Source organism: Cygnus olor, chromosome 18, assembly GCF_009769625.2.
Source record: "Cygnus olor isolate bCygOlo1 chromosome 18, bCygOlo1.pri.v2, whole genome shotgun sequence".
Classification (NCBI taxonomy): domain Eukaryota; kingdom Metazoa; phylum Chordata; class Aves; order Anseriformes; family Anatidae; genus Cygnus; species Cygnus olor.
In genome coordinates this window covers 8,169,568-8,193,991 of record NC_049186.1, presented here as the reverse complement: position 1 = coordinate 8,193,991, position 24,424 = coordinate 8,169,568, and the positions used below count along the sequence as shown (strand labels likewise).

Sequence of the window (24,424 nt, the reverse complement as noted above, 5' to 3'; positions counted from 1 at the left end):
TCAGAAGATATGCTAACAGACTGGCATTCATTCAGTCTACATGTCAGTCTGCTCTGGCATGGTCCCCAGCGCTAGTTTATTTTTAAATTTCACTCAGTTACAGACAAACTTGCAATTCAAAAGAAAAAGGCAGGAAGGATAGTAGCAAGAAAAGATGACCTAAGAGATCTTTTCCCACAGTTCACATTTAAATAGAGGTCCAGATTCAAATGATCTCCAAACTAAAGGCACCTGGAAACACACTGCCACAAGAGCACAGCTGTTAGCTACTATGCAAAGGTCATTGCTCTTCATTAGTGGAGAGACTGAAGGATGTGTCTGTTCTTCCTACTTATAGAAAAGGAGACTTTATTTTGTTATGGCAATATCAACAGCAGGTTCATCTTGCTCCAGCAAATATAAAAAATTCTGATGTGCACTGATCTTGTACTGTTATTATTTCAGGAACATCCCATTCTTCAAAATCTATGTGATATGTTTTGTGTAATTTTACCAGCACTGGCATAAATAGGAGTGCTCTTGAATGTTAAGACCAGCAGGTGCTTACATGTTTTCCTGTACCAGCACTAGGATGCCTGGCTCTGTTCTGTCACTAGTGTAGAGGACCCACGCTTTACTGCTTCCTGTGTAATCTTTCTCACTATCTTATCTAGCAAACACCATCACAGTCTGTGACCAACCTTAATGCTAAGGCCTTACTCCTAAAATAAAGCAACACCAATGTAAGGCAGCTTTTCTTCAGCCTTCAGGAAGGTCAGACACAGGATCATAATTTTAAATTTGAGAAGAATGTACAGCACTAGTCAGGGAATAGGCGAAGTAAGATGATGAGAAGTGTACAGATTAATAGGAAGGAAACCGGCAATTTGATAAATATCAAGTAATTACCATTGAGGTCTTACGGAGACTGAGCCGGTCTGATCGAGCTCGGAAATACGCCTCGTCAAAGGATGTATGACTCCCCTTCAGCTTCTCTGACAGGTTCCGATACAACCGCTTTGCAGCATTTGGAGAAGATGGCATGCTGTTCTTTTTAGTCTGGAGGAGACTTAAATTATGCATTTGCTGTGTCATTTTCACCTAGTAGTTCCTAGAAGAAAACAACAGCTGTTTAACAAGGTTTTGCTACACTAATGTCATTGATTAGAACTGTATCACTGAAACACATTGCAAGATTTCTGTGGCAAAAATCCCTTTCACACACAGTTTTAGAATACTCGAAAGCATATTTCTAGGCCTTTTCAATGACAATTCTCTCTTTAAGGAATTAGTCCCATGGATATCTATGGCAAGGGAGAATTAAGGATAGAAAAATAGACCACTTCAGAACTATTACCTAATTTGTGTAAGAAGGAGTTTCATTTAATGATGGAAATGGACTCTTGACAGAGTGAGTTCTGGTAATGCAGAAAACAGACTTTGTAAATGTTACTATACTGTTAGGGTAACCTGTACATTTTGCCAGAACAAAACTGAAGTAACCGAAAGGGAATACATCAGGTTACTGAACTTTTGAACTGGTCAAGTGACTTAAGTTTGACACAAGCACAACCAGGGCAAGACAGGTGACTGAAAGTTCTTTGCTACAGAGACCACTTCTTGTTATTAGAGTTTTGAGGAACATTTGTCAGGGGAGAACCTGCTCTGTAACCAGGACTACTAAGGCATGAAGTTATAGCAAATAAATGAAAGAAAAGCTGTTTAGGTTCTGTTATAGGCATTATGAGAAATACATGGATTTTTACTTTAAACTTCCAAAGGCCAAACAGTGTTCAGGGTACTGCAAACCAAGACCTTACATGCTATATTTTACAGTTAAAATAATCTGGGATCCTGAGTGCTGCTGTTTACAGTTCCATACTGAAGGAACTGAGTTCCATCCTCAGGGATGTCTGTAAGTTAAAAAGTGACAAAAATGCACAATTTCTTCACATTTCCTTTTTCCCTGCCAAGGTCATGTAAGGATTTCCAAGGCAGAACATCTCTATCAAAGATGTCACAGTTTTAACAGTAAACCTGGCTACTCTTTCAAACTATCTTTTCCTGGAAATAAGCTTTAGATTCTTTGTACTATGATACAAATCCTGTGCCTTTGTTGTTCTGGTCTCTCAGCCTGCATGTGAGCAAACCAGACAGCAGGACTAGAGTCTAATTATTATTTACAATCATAAAAGCTTTCTTTACTAAATACTCACCCTGCAGTTGGACCTGCTCTTTGGCATGAATTGGTTCCTAAGATTAAATACACCACCCAGGTCTCATAAGTCATTTACATCTTCCTTTCTCATTTGCAAATAGTGGTGAAGCAGACATCCTGAGTAAACAAATATCCGAGGACAAGTAATCTCATATATTCTCCAAGCTCATGGGGCATTGAAGAGAAATCAAGTCAACATACTTGTGATATGTGATGAGAAAATTTTGCTAAATCATAACAGTGCGTGCAATCAGAAGACAGCAATGCTGTGTGAGTTGCATTCATGAAACTAATGTGCAAAAATGGATATAGTAAGAAACAAGCTCTCTGGGACTCAGGGAGCAGCAGTACTAGGATGATTTTGGACTGTCTTTCTCCGAGCTTGTGGAGAAAAGGTAAAGTGAGGCTCACACACAAGTAACTCAATTCATCCTGCCTTTTATTACATGTGTTTCAGCAGTGACTACAAGGACATCTCCTCATGAAGCTTTTTATTCACTGCCCCCAACAATAAGCCTGCATAGACTAGACAGAAAGGCTTAGTGGGAACCAAGGAACACAGGGAAATATGTTTGATCAAAGTCTCTGTAATGAGAATGTGCTTGTTAAAGTCACCTAGAGCAAACACTAGAATTAAGATAACCAACTTACAAATGTTCCAAGGAGCACTAGTATTATTTGGAACCATGTTCTGGAATCAAAGTAACTTAGACCTTACCACATGGAAGTTGCCAGTAAGTGCTGAGTTTCAGTATTGGACAACCTTTGAAGGCAGCCTTTTGTTTTAGAGTTGTACCAATGGAATAAGTCGGAAGTATAAACATGGAATAAAATGTGTTTTCAAATGGTCAAAATTTTTCATTCACATGCAACTGTTTAAAATAGCTTCAATAATACAATTTATTTTCAGATATTTATTTTAAAAGCTTTAAAAATAGCAGATTACCAAAGGAACTTCATCTTCGACTGTTCCACACTATTTCCATTTTAAGAAATTCAGCCATTTACCAAAAAATAATACATTTTTCAGAATAATCCTCTCATAGTTCATATAGAACTACAGATTATCCAACATAAACTTATCCTCCTCTTACCTTAGTTTTCACCTGGGTGAAGCTAACATCAACCAAGAACTTCTTTTCATCAATAAATTATGTTCAAGAATCAGTCCCAAACTGTAAACAAAAACAGGCCAATTAATATTATAGGTATGTTTGTAAAGAAAGTTTCAATTTCCCAAAGCCATTTGATTCCAAGAGTGGAGTTATTGAACACCAAATTATCACACTTACGAGAGCATATGAGAGAGAACAATTTGCATTCACCATGCAAACTTAAATGTCATCAGGACATGGACTAAAAAGCCAAGTAGATCCATCCAATACCTAATTCAAACATACCTCAACATACACTACTTTGTTTGCTTTGGGATTTTATTTTTTATACCAAAAGCAACAGGTTTGGTACCTCTGAGTGGCATAATATTACATAATGAAGCTTGGAACCCCTCCATAAAGCCCACAGGCCAATATGGATATTTACTGAGAAGCTGTGTAGACATTTAGTAAGTTTATATTAAATATATTAGGCTTACGCGCTTAGTAGGGCTTCTAATACTTACTGTGGTATTACTAAAACCAAACAACAATACCTGTTATTAAAGCTAACACAGCTTATGCCTTTATCAGTCCACCCTAGGTTATTACATCTTGCTGGACCAAACTACATGCTTATCGACTTCAAGTCCCTAAGTTATTTGTGGAGAGGAGAGTCACTGAAGAGACTTATTTACAAAGAACACTTTGACAGAAACATTTTCTTTTATGAGGAGAATTTAACTTAAGAGAATAAAATACCTCTCAGTCTTTGAACAGTTTTCCAAGAAATCTGAGGGTTTGATAATCACATCTCCCAGTACACATTCAAAATTCAGTTTGCAGGTCAGTTCCATTTCAACATGCATACTGTGAAAAGAAACTTCTAAATATGCTATAGTTCTCTACGAGGTTGCCATTGTCTCAGGACCAAAATAAATTTAGATATCATTGAGCTGCTGGCCTATGTCTCCAACCCTGAAAAGCGTAGCAGCAGTTTAATACCAAGTCTGCTCAGACCTTTTCACCATGGTGTGGACTACCGGTCACATTGACTGTACCAAACCTTAGTTTGACTCCAGACATTACAATCTCTAGGGGTTAGTGAAGTCCTTCCCACTTTGATCTGCTCAAAGAAACAGGATGTATATATTCAGAGGAAAACAACAGAGCGTTACTAACCATCTAAACAATGACTTCCAAGGACTCTTACAATATGGCTTCCATATTATGAAGCGAAGATTTCTGAGTACAGAGCCAAAGCAAATCCTTAAGATTAGCATAAAGGTAAGAAGGGGACTGAATCTTTTAAAATCTTTTTTTTTTAAATGTTTCTGCAGTCAAGAGCAGGTAAATGTATAGAGAAGCTAGATAAACACTGTAAGAGTTGCAGCTATTCAACAATACTACGGAATCGATGCACCAGAAATTACTTGAAAAATACAAATATGCATTTTTTTATGCTAACCATCAGAACCCTGAAGCAATGCATGGAATAAAGACAAAAAACAAAGCAACAGCTGGCATAACGTAAGACAAATGCACTGCGTTCCTGACCACTGAAACAGCAAGATGCAAAACACTGCTGAAGATTATAATACTTAACATACTTTCTAGTCACATACAAGGTATGGAACGAAAAAAGGAAAGGTAAATGTAAGCTGCATATTCTGGAAAACTTCCTTTCAGTATGATCTTACTAAGCTGTAGAAATGACTCCTGGGGGAGCAACTGAAATGAGATTGGGTAAAATCAGGAGTAAAATATATAATAAGAAATAAGGAAAACAAAGACATATCAGCTTAAAAAAAAAAAAAAAGCAACAGAATTATGTAACTGGATGTTGGCATTTCATTATTATAGGTGCAAGCCATTTTGTAAGAGCAGCTTTATGCTCCTTTAAGTAATTCATGCCTCCTGCCCCCCTCCCCACTCCGATGCGAGGACACAGTCTTCACATCACCAATCAGGTGAAATCCAAAAACATGCATCCACTGAAATAACAAATTCTGCCAGTGAAACATGCCTGACCTGAGGATATATCACTGTGACAACTAATATTGTTACAGTACATCAGACAAACAGTTTAGAAACAGGTGATGTCCAGAATGGACCCATTTGTGATTTTCATTGATGGAAACCTCTGCAAATACCTAGCACAGGTCAAAATGAAATTGAGAAAGGAGATCTCAGTATGGTTCAGAGCAGCCCTATGTGGTCTCACTAGCATTCTCATAGCAAGTCCTGAACTACAACAAGCATGTTACTAGGTTTCTCAGTAAAGGCCAGAACTATACAGACTAACAGCAGCAGCTCCCCTTATAACTGGTTGTTAATTAGCGGTAGTTTGCATTTCCAAAAATTAAAAAAAAAAAAAAAAAAAAAAAGAAAAGGTGGGGGGGGAGGGGGGCAGCTTATGGCAGTGGTTCCAGGAATAAATAACCTGCATTCTTGGGGAAAGTTACTGTACTATCCTGGAAATAATCACCAAAGCACAGTCTCATCTGCATAACTACCACCCTGTTATAGTATGCACCAAACCAGTGACAGAAGTCTTCCTACACACATCTCATGCTGCACATGCGGTAGCTTGATCATTGTGAGCAGATTTCTACTTCCACTTCTAAGCACTGAAGTAACCTCTTCATTCCCTAACAGCAGGGTGTTTTAAAAGTCAAATTCAAAAATAAATATTAATATGTTCTCCTTGTAAAAGCATTTTTTTGATTGGTAAGTACTCACATAATATTCGTGTCCTTTTAAAATCAGATTGCTGAGAAAAAAAGTCTAAATTATAGATCACTGTCTGTTTCATGTGGCACAAACATGCTGCACGGTATAGACAGGTAAACTAGACGGACACAGCATAGCTGTAAAAGAATTACCTTCAGATCTTAGGAAAACAACAGACAAGAAAACACTCAACACTATACATATTCTTAAATATGTTTATTAAACAATTTTATTCTTGAACTAATAGTTAAGAATATATGTGTTAAAAATAAATTTGACTTACCAGCTTAGGCTATCCAAGGCAAAATACGAACAAGTTGGTGGTATTTGTCCAGTATCTTCATTTAATGAATCACATTGGCTTTGCTGTCTCTGCTGGTTCAGCCTCTGGGTAGAATGAGTAAACCTCTTCCTTATACTGCATGAATGATCAGAAATGAAAAAATTATTGCTAGCAATTGGTATTAGTAGCAATTACTGAGGTACAAGATGACTGACAAGCTCTCAGAGCAAAATAGTATTTAAAGCAAATAGTGTTGTATCACAGGTAAAGTATCTGGAGTATCTGGTGCCTTAACTCTATACTGTTTTACCTCTGCAGCTATAGGAATGACTAATATCTAAAGCTCTTGCCTCCGTAGTCAAAGATGCCATGACTTCTGTATGCTTTTAGCTTGTTGCATCCCTTAAAATTGATCAGCAGCACAGCATGCAAGTAGAACAAATAATTACTTCCAGAGTAAACAAAACTGCAATTGTAATTAATTTGGCATAAAGTATGATCAAAAAGGCATTAACACAGCCATCTTAAAGCAGTTAGTTTTATGTTAAATCAATAAAAGGAAAAAAAGAATCACAGTCCTACAGTCTGTCCAGTAATGCATGCTGCATGTGATGTATTGTTTCTTCTTTCTTCAAGCAAGCTACCAGTACAGCTGTCTGCAATCATAGCAACAAAAGCAGCAACCATATCCATAGCTATGGGACATCTGCAAGATCATTTGAAAGCTCACAGCCTGAGCAAGTTATGCTGAAAAAAAGATTACTAAATGAATAAGAAATTTTTTTTTACTGATGCCTACATTTCAGCTAAAAGAGATCCTGTAACATTAATATATCTGTGGTAACACCTTCCAGAACAGTAGAATGGTGATATTTCAAAATACACATTTTTTACAATTGGGCAAAAAATACTAACACTGGATCCCACAGAAACCCGCAAAGATGTTAGCAAGTCAGAATATGGAATTTCACACAGCCTCAGAATTCCAAAAATAATGTAAGTGATGAACAAAAGTGAACAACCATCTAAACCATCTAGAAAACCATTAACCTCCCTGGACAGTCCACTGGGTTCATGTAACTGGAATACTCCTGTTCAATATCTGGCAGCAGAAAAAAATTGACATTCTCATTCCTGGGTCTGTCATAGCCATCTACAGAAGAGTGGGTTTTTTTTTGTTTGGTTGTTTGTTTTTGTTTGGTTGTTTTTTATTTGATGTTGTTTTGTGGTGTTTTTTTGTTTGTTTGTCTGTTTAATTGTTTTTAAAGAGGTCCATTCCAAATAGCATCCTTTTGCAAAAATAGGTAAGCTAAAATCTGGCCCTGGACATTGATTTCTCATTGGACTTGAACTTCCATACTTTTTATTCTATACTATTCTATAGTATACTTGTTATTCTATACCTTTAAAATCAATCTGGATATGAGTCCTATTTTGAGGGAGATATTTTCTCTATGCATTAATATATATATAGATATATCCATGTCTGAAAACATGCATACATCCACTTCAAAGACATACGACAAGAATATCCACAGTCCAAGTATCTGCATGTTTTGCTGCAGCTGACACAAGGTGCTATGAAAATATGCTACATGCAACATTACTTTTCCTATGCAGTGACAATCACAAGCTTGAAGTGTAGAGGATTCCCTCTTTTGTCCTGTTGTTTCTGAGGATCATTAGTCAGCAGTCCGCAGGACAGCTGACTGAGCTTACTGCTCCCTGTCAAAAGGAGAAAGATTGGAAATCTTTCGAAACCCCTGAATACCACTTTAACAGTGGGATACTACTTGGAGAAAAAAAAAATGCTGAAAATCTGAAGTGTCTAAGCATAAGTAAAATTAGTTAAACAAAAGCATAGAAATTCCATTTTCAGTGCTGTCCTGAACAGCGATGCTTCTTCTGAGTCAAAAGCTCCAATAGCATTTTTTGGGCTGCATTAACCCGTTTATGGAACTCTCTCATGAGGAAATTCTCACTGTCCAGCTGTTTTCACTAGAAAAACTAAAGTTTGTTTACTAGAACTAATCTATTCTTAAACACTCTCTAGCAATTTCTCATTGTGTGTCAGTACTCCCCCTTCTCTCCTTTGCTTTCTCCTTTCAGCTTGGAGGAAAGTAGAACTTTTGTGCTTGCCTTTTGCTTAGCACTTCTCTATTGCTACCCAAATACTGCTTAGTGGAATAGTGGAATACAAGACGTTTTCTTGCTCAAGCAAGATCTTTAAAAGATATTTTGTTTATATCAAGTAAGCATTATCATTAATCTTCCTATCATATAGATTTAGGTTCATTGTTAAAGTGTTCAAAAGCCAGAAGACAAAAAACAACACTCAGTAAGGTAAGAGAGTTAATCGTAAGTTTACCGAATGATAAAACAAGAAATTAGTTACTAAAAGTGATGTCTGAATGTATCCAAGTCCAAGCCACACCTACATGTAGTTCTGGAAATGGAAAAGACTCAAAGATTTCCAGAAAACAACCCCCTACGTTTACGATAAAACACATGTAAGCAGACCTGTTAGCCTGATCTTGTACAGAAACCTGCACATCCATAGTATTTGGTGACTCCAGGAGATGACTCAGATGTCAGCCATTTATTGTTTCACTTGCCTATATTTCATACTTAATTAGTTGAGCAGAAAATTTGGTTTGCTGTACTAAAACTACTTATTTAAACAGCTTTTTGTGACAAATTTTCACTCCATATTTGATCACTCTAAAAGTTTATCTACCTGTAGCACACACCATGAGCTGATTCCAGAAGCTATTATTTTTACTATTCCAAAAGCTGCATATTATTATTATGAAGATGCTAGTTTAGCAATACATTTCATTTGAAGAAACCACGCAAACTGGCTGATTAACCGGCACATTTATCAAAATATTTACCCTATATTAATCTCAGCTTTATACACAACAGATATTTTTAGCAGCTAAGCAGCACATTTTACTGGACATTTATTCCATTTGGCAAACTGGTAGTTTCTTCTGGAGACAGGTAACATTTCTGGAATGAGGGAGGCTGTTTTCATGTGGAGGGTGATAAACTCGCAGACTTCTGTACACTCACAGGGTGGCTGGGAGACATTCACTTTCATCTCGTCAATCAATAGGTGGCAGTATTCACCCAGTTCTTCAAAAGCCTGGTGTCCATGGAGCAGCAGCCACGCACAGGTTTTATTACTACACTGTCCCTAGCAAACATTGTCCAACACTTAATTGCAGATGGTAGGTCAGCAGCAAGCACATTCTCCCTATACAGAATCTAACATCCCTCTTTTATATCTCCTTGCATTTCCACTCCATGTGAAAAACATGGAGTGAAAAACACTCAGTAGACCAGTGGAGTCCAGAAATGGCTTTTGAAGTTTGGACCTGAGAAACACTCAAATCACTCAAATGTTTGGAGTTTTAAAGCTTCACATGGAGCTTGACTTAACTTCCCAGTCGGTCGATGGCAAAACTCATCACTTTTAGAGACAAAGCTGTATTTTAGGCTGTTAATAGTCCCCCGAGAAGAGCTAACGCTCCTCAGACATCTAGCCTGGCTTTCCATGCACTGCTGCAGCTGGGATAAGGCAACGCAGCCCAGCAGATCACCAGTCTGGGAAGAAGGTTCTCTGGCCTCCCTCCCAAAGCAGCACAGGCAGGCCAACTCTGCTCTCTCATTTCAGAAATCTGTGACTAAGAAGGTGGCTAAAGTGTTCCCTGAAACCAAATATTGTGGTTTCTTTTTGTTTCCCCCCTCCCTGACCCCCACACAGCCAAAAGCATATTGTGGGAAGGGGAAAGCCCTACCCCACCGACAGGCCAGTAAATCTTGCTGTATCTTGCTCTGCTCCTTCACTTATTCTTTCTTGCAAAGTTTCATATATACATAAACTGCCGTAGTAAATTCCAACTCTGGTTTTGGCAATATCTGCCCCTCTGGCTCTGTGTTTACCTATCATCTTTCACACATACTCTTTGGCCAATTTGTTAACTCTCTGTCCTATTCCCTGGTTTCTTGCGTTTCCTCAAGGACATTGATCTGAGTCTTACTGTTTCACTAGTTCCTTTAGCCAGTGTTCTTGATCCAAATCCATAGCAAATAACCTATTATCCACAGAGACACAGAAGTATTCAGTATTTTCATAAAAAAGACGAATATTTCCCAGTTCATCAGTCATAGATGTGATCAAACTCAAGAAATTCTGAAATCGTGAGTGAAGAAAAATAATTGTGTTTGGACTAACTCTAGAAAATTTCCCAATGAAATAATTTTTCCCAAGTGTTTTGAAATATTTGAGACACCCGTGATGTAAGCGACTAAAAGAAACTGAGCTTGGCAGCCCCAGCTCCTCCAGGATGCCTGCCTTAGCCATGGTTCCTGGTCTCGAGTCCTCTCAACCCATCTTGGATTGCAGCACAGCCGGGCTCTGCTGCAGGGCTGAAGCTGGCAGAGCCACCAGTGTCTGAGGCGTGCAGATTCCCAGTTCCACAGGAAGGGTTGTGGAGGTCAGGAGGTCTCTGGCTTTGGGGCAGCCTACATGACAGCAGTGCCTTGGAGCCGCGGACCCTGGCTGCTTATATTTCAGAGTACTGTTTCAGATGAACTAGCAAGAAACAAGCACTGCTTGGTTAGAATTCTTTAAAGATGGTGTGGCTTTTTGTTGTTGGTGGTTTTCTTTTCTTCCCCTGGTCTCTTTAAATGGAAAATTCCTGAGACACTTTATTCCATGAGGAGCAGAATCAGGCCTGAAGCTACAAAACACTGCTTAGTCAGTTGGGATCATTTGGAGTGTAAATTAAGGTAAACAAAGATACATTAGCATGAAAAGTTCATCAGATCCTTAAAGATGTCACTGTTTTAAAGTAGGAATCTAAGAGCAGCTGTTGTTGCCCTGAGTGATCCACACACAGAGCAGAGCTGCCCACTAGCAGGGCTTGGAGGAGGTGCTGCCCACTTGGAGAACCAGCACAGGCCAAAGCGCCCTTCGCTACTGGCTCCTGCAATTGCTCTCTGTGTTAGGAAAACCTGAACTTGCACAAACACATCCATCTTCAGAAAGTTTATAAAAGTACATGCAGGCCATTAGACCTATCTGAAGATACTGCTGCTCCTCAGAAATAAATTACCCAGCTGAATATTGTGGAAATAATGAAGTTGTCAGCAACAACAGCGCAACTGTGATGTTTCGTCAGCCTCATGTTGATTATGCTATCTAGTCAGACACTCCATATAGAGATAATTTATGCCATGTATTGTTTGGCCATGACTACTCCCAGCTGCACTGCATTTAATCCAACTTATAGCAGAACATTTTACAAACAGAAATTAACAAGCTTTTCATAGCTGGCAATTTCTAGATTAGGAACGAATAAAGAAAAAGTAGGATTTACTAAAACTGAGCATAGAACAAAGCTGCACAGAGGCAGACACATGATTCCAGAAAAGTGGTTTTTTTTTTGTTTGTTTGTTTTTAAACTATAAAGTTTCATACTCCAAAGAACAGAAAAATTTTAGGTTTTGACACAGTCACTAGAAATACCAAAACATACTTAAAATATATATAGACAGGTTTCTTTGTATCTTTTGTATGATTACAATAATTAGCAATCTAATTACTAATGTAAAGCTTATTCTGAAGGTAAATCTTCAAAGCTTGATGCATTGGAGCATTTATTATAAAGCTAAACACTATGCATTTGACACACAGTGACACTAAAGAAGTGCCATTATTTTTCATGCTGAGCAAAGAAACAACTTTGATAACAGAAGAACAATTTCCTACTATTCTGTGAACCCCAAACATTGTTTATTGCACTAAATGGATGAAGAGCAGCTTGTGTGTCCCAATAAAAGAACAAATCTGTTTAGGGGCAATGATCTCTAACAAATATTTTATAGTGATAAAATCAGGCATTTCAAAACAATGATAAAGTACCATTTCAGAAAAGCTTTGACACTGAGGACGAGGAAAAGGAGCAGGGGGGTTATTTTCAAAGCCTAACGTTTACCTGGGGAGAATAATCTTTCTAGATCCTGATAGAGACAGACTATTCCAGATAACAATTCAACCCAAAAGCCTATTTCTCTGCATTACTGGAGAAAGAACCACAAGGAGATCTGTCTCACTAGACCAGCTTTTATGAATAGCCCCATGGGCCATCTGTAATAGAGAAACATTACACTTGCTGGCTATGATAGTTTTGCACAGGCTGGAATTCATACTGCAATCATTTGGTCTGATGTGACTGTTCATTTACATTTCAGTTAGAATGAAAATAACTCCAAGGAGTTCCAAACCAGTGTCTCACAGGAGCAATACAAAAACCTAAACAGAATAGAAATGATTGCTGTGAAGTAACTCCAGGCTTCCTAGTACAATTCTATTTCACATTGAGTTGAAAAGCACATTTAAAACATTCATTTTTGCTGAACATTTATGCTAGCTTTCAAATCATGAAGATTTGAGGTTTACTACAGAGGCAATTTACATGCACATAAAAGAGTATTTGTTAAACTCTTCTTAGAATTTACAGAGACAAGGACATATGATTATGTTTACTTTACACAGGGTACGAGGCACAGCAAAATCTGTGCAAAGCTCAAAATACATGACTGTTCTTTCCTGAAATCCAACAGTTCAATAAAAGTAAAAGAAAAATGCAGGAAACACATCCAAATCTTTCCTGTATAGAATTTAGGAGATCTGTAACATTATGCCAAAAATCATTACTTTTTTATTGCAGTGGTGGCTTTTAAAATATGTAGCAGTTAGAATAGCAGTTCATGAAAATATCCTCTCATCACTTTCCTTAAGACCTAAAGCTGATGAATCTGTTTCCTTTCAATTATTTATGTCAACCTCTCAGTAAGCAATAAACATTATTACTAGTCCTCACTTTCCTGCCACTTGAATCAAATCTCTACCATCTCAAACCAGAACAGAAGAGAAAGTGATCATTGCTCTCTAACAACCACATACTACTTGGATGGATTTGCTTCACAGCTTCTCTTTCATTCCTCCATCTTCCTCATGTCCTGACTAATGCAGCCTTCAACACCAAACATTAGAAATGAATCTGAAATAAATTCCTACTTTTCACCTTTCATGGCAGGTTGCAGCAAGTCATTACTCTGTTTTCTAGAAGGTCAAAGAGAATCTGATTCAGACCATAATACTCTTGGTTTTATTTCCCACATTCTCAGTCATCCTTAAATGAGAAAGAACAGTGCTGACTAATCTCGGGGCAGAAGGTGCTTACAACACAACAGTGCTCTGGGTGGTACAAGTGGCACGGCCTGCTCTGTCCTGCTCTGGTTCAGTCCCCTGCTGAGCCACGTTTCAAAGTACCTTTGTTCTTCAACTTGTGCTGAAACATGTTAGTCCTAGAGTGCAGAGACATTGGGTGGGAAAGCCTTCACAATATGAAGCTCACTTACCCTACAAGTTTACTGCACCAAGAATGTTTTGTTAGTTACACGTTCACTTCCATTTCAGGTACACGGAGCAAGTAGAAAAGAACATTAGAAAATGACTTCAGAAAGTATAGAAAAACTAACAAGCTGCTATAAATAACTACTGCCTATATTTTTTTATACATATAAATGAAGTACTTAGAAAGTGCTTGTACCTCACCATCCAGATATTAAGTTAGTTGGAGTTGTCACAGAAGACAGATGGGGAGAATAATTTGCTGTTGTGTTAAAGGACTGAATATTGATTTGAAAACAAGGACTTGTGGTCCAATGAAACGACATTCTCTGCAGCTAAAAGTGCTAATCTGACTTCAGCTGAATTGAGTTAATAAATATTTGCAAAAGCAGGCAGCTTAGCTGGCTTAATTATGAAAACACTTGCTTTTCACCTTTAGGAATTCATTTCCTCCAGGGTCAGAGTTTGGTGGTCTTACAGCTATCGCACAAACTTCTATACAATTTGGAATGATTAATGACCTCTGTTCAGAAAAATTATGAGGTGCTATAAGGAAAAATTAAGTGAATGCACACAATGTGAAAACTCTCATTGAGTACATTTTCTCTGCATTATTTTATTTTTATAAAACCAGGAACATGTTCTGTGAATGTGCACTTCATGGATAACATGTATATGAGTAACTTACAAGCCTGCACAGAGGTAATATCTTATATGGCAATGTAGTCAGTCTCTCCTGTGGGCAGATACCTGAGGCTTGGTGAAATATTAGATGCCAGACAAGAGAATTCTGCAGCATTTCACACAATGCAGATCTTTTGAATGATTATATCTGAGAACATAATTTGTCTCTCTGAAGATACTGTTCTGGGCCAACTGCTACACTGGGCTTCTGCTCACACTTCCAAACAGGCACTGGTGCAATAGACTCCACACAACAGCCAGTGCTGCTGCTCAGCCAGCAACAGAGCTACACATTTGAAAAGAGAATTTCTTTGTGATTAGTTTGTCTTGTACAAAAATAATTTGAGGAATATTGGCAAATATACCTGTCCTGTGCAGAAAGTGCTTATTTTTCCTCTTCTAGTGATATGTTATTTATCTCCTAAAAGATGATCACAATCATGCGTTATGATACTATTAACCAAAACCAACTCTATGCTGATGACCGTCTGTTAATTTAATAGTTGGTAGCAACAGCTTTTTAGGTAGAATAACTGTTTCACTAAGAGAAGAAAGGAAGTCATGAAGTTTGATGAACAAGAGGAAGGTTCAAGAAGTCATATAGCTATATTGCATTAATACCAGAAAATTTGGTCATTTTTCCAGCTTTATCTGAGTTTTTTTCCAATTCATCTATAAACAGTTGAATGATTTTAGTATGCAGCATCCTGTCCAGTAGGCTCTTGGGAACAGTAAGGAAAATAATACAACTGGTTACTTCTAGCTGGAATAATTTATACAGCCCTCATGAAAAATGAGTTTAGGCTTTAAAGTGAAATGAATCTTCTCTAAGTGCAGTTCCACAGCTCCAAGCAGCATGCTCTTTGTTCCATAATAGGGGCTCATATTTGCTAATAAATATCAAGCACGCCTCTACGTCAACGCCTTTTGAGATATCTGCTAAAGATCTAGATCTAAGTGGTTTGGAAACTACCTTAGCTCTCTGATGTTAGGTTTGGATAGTGGGAATCTCTCATTAGGGTACAGATATGAAACATCACTGCATATGAGATGTATCTACTCATTTCAACTTTAAATTCAGCTATTAAAACAGCTAATCACAACAGAAACACTGCTCCTATCAAACTTTGGCAGTACTGAGCTACTGCTGTTCGGTGTTGTCAGTCAGTTGTCAAAACGTAGAAGAAAGCTGCTCCTAAGTTCAGATAATATTTCCAATTATACACATGGTGCCTATTTAGATGACAGTGTAAGAATTAAATGTCACTCACATACCAGAAATAGATTTGAAATGTGAAGTTAAATATAAATCAGAGATCACAAATATGCAAGAAAATTAAATAGTTAGGACTGCAGTGGTAAGTTTTGAATTTGCAGTAAAAATTGCCTGAAAGATACTGTTCTGGGAATACAAGCTACAGAGCAGAGAGTCAACTCCTTTGACTTTCTTTGGTCTGCCAACCCAAAGAAGCATCTGAACTGTATTGCCAAGCAAACAATAAAAGAAAAATAAATGACTTCTCATAGATAACTAATGAACTTTCTTCAAAAAGCAATGCAGAAAATAATTGATCTTTAGATCCATACATTCTCTTCTCTTCAGGAGAGAATTTACCATAATGAAGATTGCTATATCAACACCATCAATACCTGTCTACCCAGAAGAGCTAAAATGAGGGGAAAAAGTGAAATACACACCATGAGCTGCAGAGCAACTGTATTTCCCCAAGTATAACTACCACATAAATAATTTTCTGTAAATATCACTTGAGAAAACTGCAAATAATTTCCAAATAAAAAGAAAGTTAAAATTCACCCATGTGTTTACTTCAAATTATATCACCAACTAATTATCAACTACTGTTTCTCAATATGGAATAATTAATACAACTGAAGAGGATACACAGATGGGTGAGACAATTAAACTTATGAGTGAAATATGAAAGTCAGTGAAGTCAGAGTAATTAGAAAGGAATTTTATTCCATCAGTTCCATATAAAAAACATGAACTCATTTTCACCTCTGGCTCTAAGATGACAACATAGCCTGCTAACATATAAGTTGATATATTTCAAATAACATAGGATTTTACACTTACTAATAAAGGAACAAATGGAAACAAAAAACCTTTCTTTAGAATTAACAGGTCATGATTGAGAAGGTCAAAAATTGGCATTTGCATTATCCGTGCAGTTTTGGAAAAAAAATGCTATGTTAAGATTAAATGGTGCAAAAAAAGTCTTCTAGAAAACTCAGTTAAGGACAAATGAAGACCAATCATGGATCAGAAATCATGATCCAAAGCTACTGACCACCATTAACTGCAATAGCATTTGAGCCAATCAACTGTTTCAAGAGCAAGTTTTAATTGGTTTAATTATTTTGCTGGACCACACATAAGGTATGTGGAAGCATTCTTACCTATAGGTGGAATATTTTGCAACTTGTTCCTATTACTCACAGCTCATCTATGTTCTTTTATTGGCATCTTTCATGAAATTCAGACACCAAAGCTAAAAGCTTCTCTAACTTCCATTGTTATCATCTTAGCAACGATAAGCAGCTGTCAGGGAATCAAAATGTACAGCATCCACCTATTACTGCTTCAGAAAGGGATTTATTTTAAATATTGAAGCATGTTTGGTTTAAAAATTGCAGATGTTAACAAATCAAGGAGGAAACTTATATTGCATCTATGGTATCATTCCAAGATCCAGACCAAGATGGAAAGACAAGATAATAAGATAATTCAGCACCAAAGGACAATAATTCAATAGAGAAAGGATAGATTAGAGCAAGACTAAAATGGGTGAATGTAATTTCAATGATGGAAAAATCCCCTGCCTTTCAGGTTGCTATACTTTTAGATAACTCTTACTAGTTCAAATGGATACAATTTCTGTTAGTTAGTACAAGAAATCTATCCACAGTTTTGCTTTTGCAAGTCCCAGTAGATGTATGTCTGAATCATTCAATGTGAAAACCTTAAAAGAAGTGGTCCAGAATGCATCAACATATCTTTATAGAACGGGTTTGTGACAGTGTCTGAGAAAGGAGAAAGATACATGGAACTTCTAATAACTTGTGAGCATACTACCTCAATTACAATAGCATTTTGTAAACAGCTGAAAAAATGGGACACACTCCCCATTGTCATATTCTGTCACAAAAGAAATAGCAATTTGCTTTTGCTAAAGCCAAATAAAGTACAATTACGCAGACTTTATGTAACAATGAAAGCAACACTAACGTATTGTATCGTGAAAGTATCAACAAACAACATAGGATCTCCACAATAAGTACACGTAAAACATTTTGTCTTTTTGGAAATCCTCCAAAGTCTCTCTCACTTGGCTGAAGTATTACCCTCAGAAATATAAATCATACCCTTTTACTGAAGAGATAGACAAATTTTTCAGTAGCTTTGAGTAATGAAAGAATATTACAAATTGAGAAACTTGTTCAACCTGCAGTTTTACATTGCAATTCAGCAACTGTTTATAGCAGCCTTAAGATGCCCCAGTTATTACCTGTCCGGTTGTAAGGTAATAGCAGCCTCATCTTTTTTAAAAGCCGCATCAGACTTTCTAAGGGAAATATTCAGATAATTGTTAGATTGTTACATTCTTAGAAAATCAGGATCTTTGTTTTCTCTTGGCTTTGATGGCCACCTTCACTGCAACAAGCCTGGAAAATACAGATCTTCAGAGAGTGGAGATAAACGGTTCTGCCAGCTCTTCCTTTTATTTATGCTTTGTATTGAAAGATCAGAAGCATGGTGCATTCAGTAAGCACTCCCAGAATCTTCAATTCATGCAAGCAATTATTCAGAAAACAAAGCTGACTCTTACGCAGAAAAATGTTCTTCTGTCAATTTGCAATAAGCTAGTTAAAGCAAAGCAATTTAAAAAAAACAATATACATAGAAAAATTTATTGCAATGATGAAATTGTTTTCTTGCGTTTGGAATTACATGAAAGCATTCTTAAAAAAAAAAAAAAGGAAAACATGAAGTCTTTCACACTAACGCTCTACAATAAAAAGTAATAATTCAGAGGACTAGCAAAATAGTACTGTGGAATGACAGCTCTGATGAAAATACAAAGTGTTGGTTAATATCTTGTTAACTTTGCTGCTGCAGGAATGAACTCTTCCTGATCACCATCTAGATGAAAACATCCATTTTTATTGACTTAATTATATTAAGTCATAAAGATAAACCACAACATTAATTTTATAAGTGTTGGAACATTTCTCTCACAACAGAACAGACGAACTACCCTCTTACATCTACTCTTCAGCCTCTGAAAGAAAAGGGAAAAGATTGATCAGGTGAACATAAGAGCCACATTCATGATAAAATATACAAAATTATCAGCAGAAAGATGTTACATATTAACAGTGTCCTCAAGTAACCTTCTGTAAATCTGTATGGTATATTGTTACTTCAAAGATTAGGCAACTGAACATATTTTTGCTCCAATTTATATAACAGGTTTTCATGCAATTCCACACAAGTTTGCTAGATTTTTAGCATTTGATTTTAGTTATTAGTAGATGCTACTTTAAGTTTCTGAAACAGCTGAAATTGTTTCCATTCTAGGAAATAAAGCTAGAAGAATGAATCTTGCTTCAAACTATATTTTATGCTTTTACGTCCTTAGGGCTTGTTTAAGTTAAGATTCTTACAGGGAACCTAAAACTTCTATAAATTATTGTGAAATTTAGACGGACAAATGTCACTTTCCCTTTGATCATTCTAGAGTTAGGAGGCAGGAATGTGAAAAGGGAAAACGGCAGTAGAAAGGATTTCTCAGAAGGGTTTCCTATTTGTGAAGCACCTGGGGAGTTATCTCAGGAGGTAGGAAAAACTAGGCAGATGACTAAGTCAGGCCTTTCACAGATTGCAAGATGAGTGGCAAAGGCTCTCACAAAATACATTTGCTGCTTCTTTACATAGATACATATTTCTTTAAGTGGCCTCAAGTGTGTGATAGCAAGCCACAGGCCCACAAGTAGGCACAATACAAAAAAAGGGAGGGGATTTGCACGTGTTGAGGCTAACCAATTTGAAAGGCGAAGTTTTATTAAAGCACTTATACAGCCATTAAACCTCGTGTTCCTTCACCACAGTCACTTTCCTAGAGACAGCAGGAAGAAACTGTTCTTTGAGTTCCCTGGTGAATGAGACTTGTTAGACTTTTTTAAAATTATTACTCTTGTTTGCCCACCCACTTGCAACTTCACCCATAATAAGCCCACTTATGCAAACTACTGCAATGTAAATTAAAACCACATTTTCGGTATGCATACACAAACCCAGCAATCCGCTTCATAGAGCAACCATCTTTGTGCATCATAAAGGCACAGACTGCTGTGTGACAGTCCCATGGCATTCTACCATTTAATATGGACCTTTTTAGCCTGTTTTCAAAATTTCTGTGTCATGTAGCACATGGCATTGATTAACATCGTTATGCCCCACAGCTGCTCTTCAGCACCAGGATCGATGTTCCTGATAAACAGGTGAAAGTGTCATGCAGAATGCAGTGATTTCCAAGCACACATATGACACCACAACTCAAAGCACTGTCATACTGGCTATCTCCTAGAGCTAGGTACAATGTCAGATGAATTTATAGTGGAAATCTTTCCACTGAATTTAACACTAACATACATGCCAATTCATTCAGGCCTCAAGAAGGCAGTTACTTCATTCAGCACCAGGGCTACAACTGGATTAATAACAATCTGTTTTTAAAGTTGTTGAGGAACACTGATTTACAACTTACACGAGCAGTAACTCAAAGTGCTTCTCTGAGACAACAAGCAAATGTTTAAAGACAAGTGGAGCAGTTATAACAGATTGGTTTGAATCTATAGTGCTATAAGTAGATCACTAAGCTGGTAAGAGATGTTCATGTCATCTTCTTAATGCAGATCTGAAGCCCGTGAGTTTTTGAATTACTCCTTGTTCTGCTTCTTTCAGAGAAGTAGTATAAATATGGATTGGAAGATCACAAATTCAGTGTGCAATGATCAAAACTTCTCGTTATTTTTACATTATTCTTTAGTCAGAAATTCTATCCTAAGCCTGAGAAAATTACCAGTGTTGATACTCAATTTTGAGAAAAAGGCTTCAACTTTTATAAAGATCTTTCCAGGGAAAACTGTGTATTAAGAATCTCTGCTTAGCTCTTATTTAGGGTGGCTGTGAATGCACCATATTGACCACCCTATGCCAGCTGAAAGACAATCTCAGATGAGAAACAGAAGCTTGGAATATCCTGCAACAGACAGAGAAGTCTGAAATAGAGAAATCTTTACACTTTTAAGATATGAGCAACAAAGATTTACATATCCTAAATAATGATCAACAAGCATAAAACTCTCATCTCTCTTCTTGGGAATCCTATGGAAGATGAATAAACCCTGAAGGCTGTTGCAGGAACTCCTGCCATACCATATGAGAAAGCTTTCTTTTATCCCGATAACAGACAAACATTTTAGAAACAGACAAATGCATTTAGAAAATTTTCCAGTATATCCACAGTTACCTGCAATTTTTTAAACCATTCAGTTGTTTAATTACCAGGCTCAACAAGGAAAACTATAATTTAGAAAAATAAATTCAAATCAGTTAAATTTGTCAGTTTCCTTGTTCGTTTTTCCACAATGGTCCTAAGTTATAAGTAGTTATTCCCTCCTCTCTTCAGATCATTCTTTAAGTCCTCTCATCAGGATTTCAAAGTTAGATGATCAAATGTGCAGAGAGGCACCTAATTTCTCACCGGCACTTCTGAAAGCTCCTGACTAGGTCCACAGTGAACACTTTTCTTTCTATCCCCCTGCCCCCGTCCTCTTTCTGGCCTTTGATCTTTAGAAAGCACAAATGCCATTACAGTGAATAAAGTCATAGCCCACAGAGTCAATCCCCTGCTATTTACTTCTTCTCCCTGCCCCCCCATCCCAGCCAAGACTCCAGCACGACCAAGCTAGTTAAGTTGGGCTAAGATACAGCAGCAGGTATCATCAGCACTGTGACAAATGAGAATCTGTGTCAGGGGAGACTGTTTAAACAAACAGTTGGATGCTTGGGAACGCAGACGGAAGACCTAAGATCTCGCTCTTTTTTCTTTTTCTTTCTCCCTCTGTCTTCAAAACAGAAGATTAAGTTTGCTGTGAACATGAGCTGATGAAAAGAATTCAAATAGCGCTTTGAATAGTGCCACTGGGAGTGTCACAGGAGAATTACAAATTGCTGCTGGAGACACCAGTCTCCCTTTACAGAAAGTTAACATAAAAGTACACATATCTTCTTTCTATAAGGTACTAACTTGTAAATTAACCTTTAATGGAGTATAAATGATGCCCTGAAAGAACTGCTTATGCAGCTATATTTATGATCTAGAAAATTGCAAATATTTACAAGATTATAGGTGTTAATGGTCTGTCAAAAATGTTTGTATATTGTACATACATTAAACCTCAGTTTAAGACCACCCTGCTATAAAGACCACCCCATTTCTTGTCCCATATAGAATTTCACTTTGATTCCATATATTCCATCCCTTATAACGAGGCTAGGCCACAGCACACAACCACAGCACTCTAGACAAGGAACTCCTCCTCCATAGGATCCACTTATTTCAGTCTCAACTCCAGATGCTCTGCACAGCCCGCGGCTAAACGTTGTCACTGCTGTTCACTTTCCGTAAGAGAGCTGGAGAACATTCTAAGTTGCTCCTATGCTCGTGACACGCTCCAAAGGCCCAGCATCGCTGGAGGGAACACTCTGATGCAGGCTTAGGAGAAGCAAACAGCACTTCACTGTGTGTGATACAAGCCATGTCACCACCCTCCGACAGCACTGCCTTAGTTTCCCCAGCCTGATCCAAGCCAGCCACACTTTTTAATGAATCTTCTTTGGTATCACAGTATCCTCCTCTGTATTTACTGTTCAAACATAGGTCATCAATAAAAAAAACAGATAAACCAAATCCCACAGCCTGGCCTCTCTTAAGACCTCTGCTTCCAAGGGCTACTACTGCTGTCTACACAACAGGTGGACCAAGCAAGGCCTTTTATCTAGCTGGTAGAGCAAGCCCCTTTCCCTGACCCAGCACTTCTACAGCAGCCCCCTATTCCCTACAGCTCTCTCCCAGCTAAGCTGCTTGTTGTTCTTTTATCTCACCACCTGGGTGCAGCTAATTAATCACATGTGGGGCTACACACCCAGCTTCTTAATACAATATTCTCTCCCTGCGGCTCAATAAAATTCAAACTTTGCATTTTCTACATTCAAATTGTAGGTCTGTGCTTTTTTTTTCCGCTAAGTTTACTATTTAAACTGTAATTTGCCTTACAACCATTTTAATTGAGGTGAAATAAAAAGAAATTTTAACTTTTTGACTTAACAGTAAAATCCGTATTTGTTTCTGATTTAATTTTCTTTAGTAAACAATTATTAATACATCATCTCCAAATACAACTTTATTATAGCATTAATAATTTCAAAAAAAGGTATTTAAAGTATTTGTTTGCTATTCAAAGTGAGAGACAAAATTGTCCTCTAATCTATAACAGTTTCTGTTCTTGGCAACTGAGTACCTTTCTGTGTCAGAAATCTGATAAGAGAGCCAGATTTCTGAACTTAAATTTCTCTTTCTGCAAACATTTTCAAATAAAACAGCTGGAATTTGTCAACTGTGATAGTGAGACTTCAGAAAGACTGAAGTTTGAATTTTGAAAAAGGAAAAACATTTTTTTTTTAAATGTGTATAACTGAAACCAGTTTCTTCCTCAAAAAATATATTTTCATGTACTTGCTAAAGAAACATCAGTATATTCAGGCATAAATATAGCTAGGGAAAAATGAATATTTTAGGAACAAATACTTGGGGGTCTGCCCAGGTTTTATCGCAACAGATTATTTTGTTTTGTAATTTATCATTTGTTGCATGTTTCCTTGCTCAATGACTGAAAAAAGTTCTCCTTTAGGGTAAAAAAAGTCAAAGGGAAAGTTGAAAAAGCTCTGTCCCCACTGACCTCATGCACATTTCTATTGATATCAAATTGCTCGTATTTTTTGCTTTGCCATTTTCATTTTTATACTTGCTAGGTCAGATCTTCAGCTGAGGTAAACTGGCATCTAATGATTTCAATGAAGCTACGTGAGCTGAAGATCTGGCATTAATTATTGGGGATTTTCTGATATCCAGTGAGACAGTGTAAAATCATTTTCTCTCTTAACTTTGAAATAGAACTATCCGTAAGGTAACTATTGAGATATGTCTTAAGCGAACTGCTATTAGGAAAACATTAACTTCTAAGACCATACATAGATCTTCAAACTATCTGATTATTCTTATGCCATAATCCTTATCAAGAAAATAATGATTCTTTAGTAGATCAATGAGATCATTTGTTGCACACAAACACTGTATGGGTCATTCAGCTTCTAACACATATTTCCTATGTAAAGCAAAAGCCGTATAAAGTCAGCATTTATAATTCTGATTATAGAACAAACAAGCAAACCCTCCACACAATCACAAGGCTGGGTACCTGAATTGCAAGTCCTCTAATGCTAGCTTTCAAGGTCAAAGAGAAAACTCCAAGATCTGCTTGACTGGATATCTGAGACAGTTCTTCATTTTCTCTGATTATCAGAGCACTGTGCTATAAATTTCTAAGAATATAGTTAGGTTTCTTGCTGCCAATAGTCATCCTGGAAGAGTGTTTTCCAACTGATAGATGGAAACATCTTGATTTACCATATGTATTTATTTGTTACTTATTTATATTATTATGATTTTGTTCCAGAATTTTTATTTAGAAGCTCCAACTTTGGTGTCTTCCCTCCTGATACTTATCCAAGAAGCGATCATGGACTTTGAATCAGTTTTTAGATGATTTCAACAGCAGTTAAATATCTGTGGATCTGAGCCTTCATGTTCCTGCATTTAAGATTTTCCCCGCGTAAAAGAAGAATAAACAATCCTTCT

General features: G+C 37.2%; 1 protein-coding gene across 1 annotated transcript in view; it reads right to left on the bottom strand.

The window, feature by feature from the left end:
• Positions 1-24,424, bottom strand: part of ANKFN1 (ankyrin repeat and fibronectin type III domain containing 1) — a 104,193-nt gene that overhangs the window by 55,953 nt on the left and 23,816 nt on the right. Inside the window, exons 2-3 of the mRNA XM_040530641.1 lie at positions 6,308-6,442; positions 889-1,090 (exon numbers count right to left, since the gene is read on the bottom strand). Of these exons, the coding sequence (XP_040386575.1) occupies positions 889-1,074 (186 nt within the window). The 5' untranslated portion in view covers positions 1,075-1,090; positions 6,308-6,442. The remainder of the gene's footprint in view (positions 1-888; positions 1,091-6,307; positions 6,443-24,424) is intronic.